The sequence below is a fragment of the Leuciscus leuciscus genome (genome assembly GCF_965113295.1).
Source record: "Leuciscus leuciscus genome assembly, chromosome: 14".
Classification (NCBI taxonomy): domain Eukaryota; kingdom Metazoa; phylum Chordata; class Actinopteri; order Cypriniformes; family Leuciscidae; genus Leuciscus; species Leuciscus leuciscus.
The window spans coordinates 29,454,532-29,465,584 of NC_138738.1; the positions used below are offsets into that span (position 1 = coordinate 29,454,532).

The following is an 11,053-nucleotide window of genomic DNA, read 5'->3' on the forward strand; positions in this document are numbered from 1 at the left end:
AGGAGAAAGCTTTCAAAAGAGACCCTGAAGTTGCCTGCTTTCTTCTCGACAGGTAAGTCAATGTTACAGTCTTAATTACAAGCTTTTTTTTCATTGCTTGGTTGTGTACTTTATTATATAGACAGTCGAACATTTATAGTTAAAAGTTAAACAGGCTCTTTGATGAATAGCAGCTATTGAGTAAAGTAACGTTAGAGAAGGCTCTGATGATGATGATATCTAACAATGCACATACTTCAAAAAATATAACGAGTAAAGGCGGCATTACTACTAATTACCATAGTAATGTTTTTGACAGTCAGTAGTTCATACTGTAACATTCTTTTTTTCGTTGTTTCAAGTTTCAGTTTGTTTTAAATAACAAACATGTTCACCCGAAGAAAAACTCGAAGTGCTATTATAAGACATCCTGTCATAGCTTTTTGGTACATAACGGCAACCGTAGATGCAACGCGCATTTGAAAAAGTGAGGCGCTGGAGAGCATTATTCGTTTGAATGCAAAATACAATTTCACCACTAGATGGGAGAAATTCCTACACAATGTCCCTTTAAGTAAAGATCATGTTCCATGAAGATATTTTGTAAATTTCCTACCGTAAATATAGAATGCAGCACAATTGCGACGATTTTCTCAATGTTTCGATTTTTTTGTACCCTCAGATTCCAGATTTTCAAATAGTTGTATCTCAGCCAGATTTTGTCCTATCCTAACAAACTATAGGCCAACATCAATTGAAAGCTTATTTATTCAGTTTTCATGTGATGTAAAAATCTCAATTTCATAAAATTGCTCCATGTGACTGGTTTTGTGGTCCATGGTATTTTGTAAAAAATCTTATTTACTCAATACTAACTATTTGTTTATTTAACTTTTGCATAGAAAAAATATCACACTCACTCACAATTGTGCTGCTGGTCCCAGTATTAGCATGGCTGTGAATTACCACAGTGATAATATTTGGAACACCACTGTTTCAGCATAGAGATCTCTTTTTTGTCATGTAATATTTAAAATGCATTTTTTTTGTCTGGTTTAAAACATTAAGGACATGCTATAAGAATTCTGAAAACCTCTTTTGACTAACTGAATCCAGGAGTCTATTGTCCTCTATTCATTAGTAGTTTGTAAAGGAGGTTTAAATTGCCCTCAGCCTCAGATGTTGTGGCCTTTGTATGAATCGAGGTATGAAAACATTATGTCTGCAAATCTGAGTCCATTCATTTTGCAGTTAAATGAGTCATGTTTATCTATATTCAACTGATATCCTTTTTTTGTACATGCTTACACAAGTCTGTTTGTCCGTTCAAGTGTGTCAGAGTCATAATGTCTGTCACCTCACTGAAGTTGTATTCAAGATGTAGCCACTTCAAACTTCCATTATATTTACAATGCAGTCAGGATGTAATGCAATAATAGCATGCAAACAAGAAAAACCTTTTTTTTTTTTTTTTATTCAATGTGCATTAATTCCACTCTCTATTATTCAATCTTGATTTGCTTCCTCTCACGCAATTGCATCTTCCCACTCACTTGATTTAAAAAAAAAAAATGACACATCATATACGGGACATAACGTTGTGTGATATGTACATTGCCTTAGACTAGAGCAGCAGTCTACCAATAGTCTCCAATTCTCACAGCAAATGTTAGGGTCAAGATAATTTGTAAGGTGGTTTAATAGTAATCGTAATTAACATTGGCCCCGTGTCTGTAGGAACCAGGGTCATGTTGGCTCATAGGTGCATTCTCATCATGATGATGCTGCCGGCCCTGGTCATTTGATCTGGCCTGGTCCATCCAATAGGAAAGATCAGTCTCAAGTCTCTGGAAATACATAAATGTTGAATGAGAGCGGATATTACACTGTATGGGAAAGGATTTAGGTTACATTTGGGTTTTGTTTTTTGTGCAGACACAACAGAGATGGACAGCAAATGAATGAGTTCACATTGCAGACCAGACTCACACTCATAGTGTCACAGTGCAGTGTTCAAAGCTCACTAGGTTAAAGGTAGGGTAGGTAGGATTTTTCAAAAAAAAAAAAATTCAAATTTGTTTAAACTGTCTTTATATACCAATACATAATTAAAATGTAAGTGCTCTGAAAAAGAGAGTATAAAAATCGAGTGACTGTAGACCTTTTAATCTGCATTAAACACAGCTCATTATTTCCATCCGGGACGAAACAATTGATTGGTTTGGGGGACTGTCACTCACTCTCGCAACCATGGCTACCACCACTGTTGCTACAAGATCTGCCCATATGCGCGCGCAACCGTTTGATTTGGGGAGTGCAAGCGCGGAACCTACGAAGAGTAAAATTATGGCAGAGAAAGAGCATTCAAAATTCAAAGCACCTGCATATGCAGTCAGCGAAGGCAAACAAGGCAAAAACTACTTCCTCGGACCCTGGTTGCCCGCACTCTTGAACGACCTCCTCTGCTTCGCCCTCGACCCCGGACCTGTCCTCAAACCGACGATGCGGTAGGCTTGTCTCCGGAGTGTAACGTTAGTCCTCATCAGAGTCAATGTTTTCATCATGGAAACTCTTACATGCAAAACACCGTAGCCTATTATGAATCTTACAAGAAATTCACCTTCATCACAGTGTAACTGATGGTAATGGAAAAACGTGTATCAATGCAAACTGTTTTTAGCTTTGCCTTATAAATATAGCTCGTTACCTATAAATATAGCTCGTTACCGAATCAAACAAAATATATTTTAAACTTTAACAGTATCGATATGCTAGCTTGATAGTGAGTAGCCTACAAAAAGCCATCTTATTTGTTTATATTTATAGTGATAAAGTTAGGTATTTTATTACATGTGATTCTGACATGATGTCACTGCATGCACTGCGCTTCTCAGGTAAATAAATGCGTCTTCCAGCTGAGCCTGAGCGTTTGGCGTCGCGCGTTCATGTGTTTTGGGGGCGTGGCTTTGGAAGGAGCTCAGAAGGGAGGGGGTGGAGTGAATGGAAATAATGAGTTGTGTTTATTGCAGATTAAAAGGTCTACAGAGACTCGATTTTTATACTCTCTTTTTCAGAGTACTTACATTTTAATTATGTATTGGTATATAAAGACAGTTTAAACAAATTTGGAATGTTTTTTTTTAGAAAAATCCTACATACCCTGCCTTTAATCTGAGACATCACCCTGTTTTCATTATAACTATATGTAGGCTCAGTTTCATTTGAAATTTGCTGATAATTACTTGACATCCAGAGGTTATATCAAAAACATATTCAGTGTGAATATTTAATGTACTTCGATTCTCTTCGAAATAACACGATGAGGCAGACTGCATTTAATAGCGTTATGACAATTGACATGGCTATTTGACATCATTTGTGTGATTATTGTTTTACTCACTGCCTCATCATAGCCCATGTTCATGAATTGCTGGATCCACTGCTGGACGTCAGGACGGCTTCGGTCCCACACGTTTCTCTTAGTCCTGTGAAGAGCTGACAGAAACTGTTTAGCCTTGGACTGCGACACTGCAATCTGTGCTTTAGGCCTGGCTTCCAGCTCCTTTGCTGTGTGAAGAGAACAGGAAACATTCAAGGCCAGAGTCAGAGGCACGTTCTGATTTAGCTGAGGTAGACATGTTCCTGGGTCAACATATTTTGTTGATCCTGGAACAACATTCCGGTCTGAAAATTTAATCATAACCATATCCCTACCCCTAAACCTTACCCTAGCCATAAGTTATCCCTAAAATAAGAGGGAAATGATAGGTGAATAACAAGATATGTAAACTTTCCTTTAAATCTTGATTGGAATGTTGTTCCAGGATCAACAAAAATGATGATCCAGGAAGATGTTGCTCTTGGTGAAATCAGGTTCTGCGAGCCAGAGACTTCAAGTCTTGTTTTACTATTTAAAAAGACCAGGGGGCGTATTACAAAAACTTTTTATCTTAAGTCTTAAGTTAAGATCTGAAAAGTTAAATTTAGGATTTTTTACAAATTCGTATTACAGAAGCAAATTTTAAATTGATGTAGGATTCTTATCCTATCTTACAAAAATCTCATCTTATCTGTAGTTAGGAAATCTTAAACCCCTCCATCGAGTTCAGTAATTAACTCTCAGGTCTGTTACCAAGTCTGTTACCAACTCTCAGGTCTGTTACCGGTACCTGTTACCGACACAAAGAGCTGCTGTGAAGTAAAGCGGAAAAACTCTATAAAAATGAAGAAACAAATTAATTGGGACACCATTGGGGTTGTCCTAAAGTTAAGACAGTTTTTATGATTTTTCGTGGAGTTAGGAACTTCTGTAATACCCTTTTCCTATCTGTAGTTATAAGATTATGCACTTAAAAAATGTAATTTTGTAATAGCTTTTGTCCTAAATGAGGTCCTAACTGAAATTGCCATGGTTACCAAACAGATAAGATAGGATTCTAAAGTTAGGATCTTTCCGTAATGCACCCCCTGGAGAGTTTCTGATTCTTCCGCAAGAATCAATGAGGTTCTCACATGTCAAGCAAGTACAGTTGAGCTTCCGTTTACCATATATGAGTACTCTATGTATGTTCACTGATCAGTGATTATACAGTATGTAAATAAAAGCCAAATTAAATCTGTTTATCATATACAGCATTCACTTCTCTTCAGAAACCACTTAATTCATATGGATTTATTTTTTTAAACGCTTTATGAACGCTTTGAACCATCAGAGTTTTGCTTGAATTGTCTTTCAATTGGGGAATTAGAAATCTCTCAGATTTCATTAAAATATATTCATCTGTGTTTCAAAGATGAACAAAAGGAATGACATGAGGGTAAGTGATGACAGAGTTTTTGGTTGAACTATCCCTTTAACCCTATAATGCATAAAAGGGATCAAACTGACCCAGCATGCTGTGATTTTTTTTATATTTTATCAACGGCAACATTATTTGATTGATAGTCCATGAATTCTCCATGTTTCTGACCCTCAATGTCATTTTCAGATTTCTTGGTCATAGGATGGGGGTATATATACAGTGGGGAGAACAAGTATTTGATACACTTCCGATTTTGCAGGTTTTCCTACTTACAAAGCATGTAGAGGTCTGTCATTTTTTATCATAGGTACACTTCAACTGTGAGAGACGGAATCTAAAACAAAAATCCAGAAAAACACATTGTATGATAAAAAAAATAAAAATAATTGCATTTTATTGCATGACATAAGTATTTGATCACCTACCAACCAGTAATAATTCCGGCTCTCACAGACCTGTTAGTTTTTCTTTAAGAAGCCCTCCTGTTCTCCACTCATTACCTGTATTAACTGCACCTGTTTGAACTTGTTACCTGTATAAAAGACCTGTCCACACACTCAATCAAACAGACTCCAACCTCTCCACAATGGCCAAGACCAGAGAGCTGTGTAAGGACATCAGGGATAAAATTGTAGACCTGCACAAGGCTGGGATGGGCTACAGGACAATAGGCAAGCAGCTTGGTGAGAAGGCAACAACTGTTGGCGCAATGAAAATGGAAGAATTTCAAGATGACGGTCAATCTCCCTCGGTCTGGGGCACCATGCAAGATCTCACCTCGTGGGGCATTAATGATCATGACAAAGGTGAGGGATCAGCCCAGAACTACACGGCAGGACCTGGTCAATGACCTGAAGAGAGCTGGGACCACAGTCTCAAAGAAAACCATTGGTAACACAGTGCAGCGCACGCAAGGTCCCCCTGCTCAAGCCAGCGCATGTCCAGGCCCATCTGAAGTTTGCCAATGACCATCTGGATGATCCAGAGGAGGAATGGGAGAAGGTCATGTGGTCTGATGAGACAAAAATAGAGCTTCATAGAACTCCACTTGCCGTGTTTGGAGGAAGAAGAAGGATGAGTACAACCCCAAGAACACCATCCCAACCGTGAAGCATGGAGGTGGAAACACGCCTATGAAGAGACGACTCGACACCTGTGAAGAGATGACTCGACGCTGGCGATATGTTATGCCCTAAATTAATACATGATTAACTAACTGTATTTTTCTATGTACATTTCTGAAATGCACTTTCTGTAAAGCTGCTTTGAAACAATATGTATTGTGAAAAGCGCTATACAAATAAATTTGAATTGAATTGAATTGAAACATCATTCTTTGGGGATGCTTTTCTGCAAAGGGGACAGGACGACTGCACCGTATTGAGGGGAGGATGGATGGGGCCATGTATCGCGAGATCTTGGTCAACAACCTCCTTCTCTCAGTAAGAGCATTGAAGATGGGTCGTGGCTGGGTCTTCAAGCATGACAACGACCCGAAATACACAGCCAGGGCAACTAAGGTGTGGCTCCGTAAGAAGCATCTCAAGGTCCTGGAGTGGACTAGCCAGTCTCCAGACCTGAACCCAATAGAAAATCTTTGGAGGGAGCTGAAAGTCCGTATTGCCCAGCGACAGCCCCGAAACCTGAATGATCTGGAGAAGGTCTGTATGGAGGAGTTGGCTAAAATCCCTGCTGCAGTGTGTGCAAACCTGGTCAAGAACTACAGGAAACGTATGATCTCTGTAATTGCAAACAAAGGTTTCTGTACCAAATATTAAGTTCTTCTTTTCTGATGTATCAAATACTTATGGCATGCAATAAAATGCTAATTAATTACTTAAAAATAATACAAGGTGATTTTCGGAATTTTTGTTTTAGATTCCGTCTCTCACAGTTGAGTACCTTTGATAAAAAAATGACAGACTTCTACATGCTTTGTAAGTGGGAAAACCTGCAAAATCGGCAGTGTATCAAATACTTGCTCTCCCCACTGTATGTATGTATATATATATATAATATATATATATATATATATATATACACACAGTGGGTACGGAAAGTATTCAGACCCCCTTAAATTTTTCACTCTTTGTTATATTGCAGCCATTTGCTAAAATCATTTAAGTTCATTTTTTTCCCCTCATTATTGTACACACAGCACCCCATATTGACAGAAAAACACAGAATTGTTGACATTTTTGCACATTTATTAAAACAGAAAAACTGAAATATCACATGGTCCTAAGTATTCAGACCCTTTGCTGTGACACTCATATATTTAACTCAGGTGCTGTCTATTTCTTCTGATCATCCTTGAGATGGTTCTACACCTTCATTTGAGTCCAGCTGTGTTTGATTATACTGATTGGACTTGATTAGGAAAGCCACACACCTGTCTATATAAGACCTTACAGCTCACAGTGCATGTCAGAGCAAATGAGAATCATGAGGTCAAAGGAACTGCCTGAAGAGCTCAGAGACAGAATTGTGGCAAGGCACAGATCTGGCCAAGGTTACAAAAAATGTTCTGCTGCACTTAAGGTTCCTAAGAGCACAGTGGCCTCCATAATCCTTAAATGGAAGACGTTTGGGATGACCAGAACCCTTCCTAGAGCTGGCCGTCCGGCCAAACTGAGCTATCGGGGGAGAAGAGCCTTGGTGAGAGAGGTAAAGAAGAACCCAAAGATCACTGTGGCTGAGCTCCAGAGATGCAGTTGGGAGATGGGAGAAAGTTGTAGTAATCCACCAGTCGGGGCTTTATGGCAGAGTGGCCCGACGGAAGCCTCTCCTCAGTGCAGTGCAAGACACATGAAAGCACACCTGAAGGACTCCAAGATGGTGATAAATAAAATTCTCTGGTCTGATGAGACCAAGATAGAACTTTTTGGCCTTGATTCTAAGCGGTATGTGTGGAGAAAACCAGGCACTGTTCATCACCTGTCCAATACAGTCTCTTTTCTTTTTTAATAAATGTGCAAAAATGTCAACAATTCTGTGTTTTTCTGTCAATATGGGGTGCTGTGTGTACAATAATGAGGGGAAAAAAATTTACTTAAATGATTTTAGCAAATGGCTGCAATATAACAAAGAGTGAAAAAATTTAAGGGGGTCTGAATACTTTCCGTACCCACTGTATATATATATATATATATATTATATATTTTTTTTTATACATTTTTTTATTATTATTTTATCACAACCCCAAGGATGCATAGGGTGGTCAAATTGATCCATTTTCATTTCCTATAGAATTTTGAGTCAGCACAGTATTTGCGGATACATTTTTTTTTTTTTGTCAAAAATGATATTTATTTTCTTAGGATTACGTGAAAATCTCTTCTTTTTTTTGCTCCGAGCCAAGAATTTGCCTCAGACACCAACCCTGTGTATGAATACGTATATCTCACTTCTATATAGTAGGTGAAAAGCAGCATGTAAAATGAATAGTACGTCTGAATACTTCTGCCATGAGTCACTTTACTATCCATTGACCATGGGAGAGGAGTCGGGAATGGCAGAGAAATGACACAACTCACTCTATAGCTCACATGACAAAGCTAACACAGTGGCAGATGTAGTACATTCTGACTGCATTCATACTACACACATTCATGCTTGATAATATGCAGTTTCAGATGCCTTAGATGAGTAGAGAAAGGTCACAAGGACAGCTGAAGGCCCAAACAAAGGAAGATGTGCAAACTGCCCAAAAGTTATGCATAGAAAGGTACAAATCTAATGTGAAATGTTCTGTCTCTATCTGTAAAGATCACTTTCACAGTCTGTGAGAAATGTGGGGAGTGAAGGTTCAGACTTGAATGTAATCTACAGAGATTTAAATTAGTTTAGAGTTTTATAAAAAATTACAACTACAATTTAAAAAAAAGAATAAATTATATATTTTGTAATGCATATATAGCCTACAAGGAAAGTGGAAAAATTTACATATTTTATATATTAAAACATTTGTGTATCATCAATTATTTTTTATTATTTTTAATAATAGGACACCTATTACCTACAAGAAAACCATTAATTCCAATACGGGTCTTTTTTTTTTCTTTTCTTTCTTTTTTTTTTTTGGTTCATGCATTCTAAACGAGCAGTCCCCAGATCAGTTTAAAAAAGAAACGTGTGTTTTAAGCACAGAGGATGATAACAGCCTAAAGCGACAGCACCCCTGCCCAATTATCTTGCTCTGACGATGACACATAGAGACTCTGACCTGATCTACAGCCCAAAGCTTCCGCACCTCCATGTTATAAATATCAGTGATGCCTTTAGTTTATAATCATCCATGTTATCTTCCCTTGGAACATATCAGCCATCAATCTCTGTCAGTTTTGGAGGTCAGAAGCTGATTTATGGACAAGTGTGAAAAAATTGATGGATAAAAAGGCATCAGGAGGGCATCAGGCTATAATTAAAGATTTATGGGAAAGGACTAAACCGTTGGCATGATGGGCAGGGTGGGTGATTAGATGTAATATGCTGGTAGAATGAGAGAGTCAATAAACCATATATCATTAACCAGTAAAAAAATTTAAAATGGATGCTGATATTATCATACCATCTTGTTTCATGAGGATCCTGTGAAGTCTTCTCTCGGATGAACCACCTAAAAAAGCAAACAATGTTGTTTAAATATGTTGAAATAGATTGATTTATAACGTAAATGTAGGCCCGATATTTAAGTAATTCCATAAATGGTGTCATCATATATACCTCATACCACAGCTGTCTGTCTCTCTTTACATTATTTACACCCACCGCAAAGTAACAGTAGAGTTATCTGTAATATCAATATCAGTTGTGTCAGCTTAAAATATATTGACACCCATATGGAAATCATAGTTGACTGAACCTTACTGCATTCTTTTCAGATCTTCTTTATAATTATGCTTTAAAACTGTCTCTGTGTCAGAGACCGTACGTTTTAGAGGAAGTTAACAAACTTTGTGGGATGGTCTCAAATGCTCCCCACTATTCAGGTGAACACACAAATCCTAAAAAGTTGTCAAATTAAAGGCCTCAAAATTTTGGGGCGTTGCCCACAATGACAAATTAATTAAAACATATATATATCTTCTGAAGTCCAAGCTTCAGAACACTTAATATATCTGTAAAACAGTGGTGCCCAATCCTGTTCCTGGAAATCTACCTTCCAGCAAAGTTCAGCTGGATCTGAATTCTGCCTGCGGGTAGATCTCCAGGAACAGGATTGAGCTCCACTGCTGTAAACAACAGGACATTCCAGGCCAAATTCTTCCTATTGGGGGCATTGAAATTTAGCATGCATATTCTTGTTCAAGTGGTTACTTTCCCTAATATTATCAAACAGACAAAGGAACAAAAATAAAGGGTGAAAAATGAGCCAATCAAAGTTCAACAGACAATACATTCATTTTTGATTGGCCAATGGCTATGAAACGTGGTGTATACATGCAGCGTATGATGCTGTGTCTATATAAAAAACTGAAACAATCTGAAATCAGAAACGCCAAATTTCATACATTTGTTGTGCAAGGGGTACTATGTCAAAGATGTGCAACTGTGATTTAGATAGTTAAAATGACCAGACAATCAACTATGTCCAGCATATACAGCATCTGATCAATTTTGGTTCTCCACACATGCTTGAACCCTGATAATTGCAGCTTGTCGCTATATTAATGTATACGTTTTCAGATTCCCTTTTTTATACAATGTATATTTTATACATGTTACAAAAGGATTTTTTTCAATTTTGAAAATTTAAATAATGTATTTTAAATGACATACTGTAAAATTTGATATTTTATGCTCATTGAAATGTTGTTGTAAAAGTAATTGTAAATATGTTCAAAATTTAATATGTTCAGGTCTAAAATGTAATGCAATTGATCCATATTCTTGCTAAATTAAACAAATGGGGCATGGTTAATCATGCATTGTAAAACACTGTTGAGTTCAAAGTCTAACATTTTAGATGCCTTTACATTTTGTCACATTTCACAAAACCGGTCTACAATGCTTATAAGTTCACTACACCCTCATTAAAGAAGCCACCTCTGAAATGTGGTGTCTGAAAGCCTAAACACACTATGGAAAGCCTTAAATGACATACCCGAGGCTGAGCAGACAGACAGGATGCTCATGAGAAGGACGGCTTGCACACCGAAGCTGTGGAGTGACATGCTGTTGTTCTATCAGCTGTGGCTGCACTGTGCGGTGGGGAAGGATTTGGTCTCGGGTGAGATGAACGACGAGGCGCCATCCTGGACGAACAGGCA

The 11,053-nt window shown here is 37.8% G+C and overlaps 1 protein-coding gene across 1 annotated transcript; it reads right to left on the bottom strand.

Moving 5' to 3' along the window:
- Positions 1-1,326: 1,326 nt before the first annotated feature.
- Positions 1,327-11,053, bottom strand: ecrg4b (ECRG4 augurin precursor b). Its single transcript, XM_082137061.1, has 4 exons — positions 10,888-11,053; positions 9,352-9,399; positions 3,380-3,546; positions 1,327-1,826 (listed from the first exon to the last, which is right to left on the bottom strand). The coding sequence occupies exons 1-4, from the start codon at positions 10,955-10,957 to the stop codon at positions 1,677-1,679; spliced, it is 435 nt and encodes a 144-aa protein (XP_081993187.1). The 5' UTR covers positions 10,958-11,053; the 3' UTR covers positions 1,327-1,676.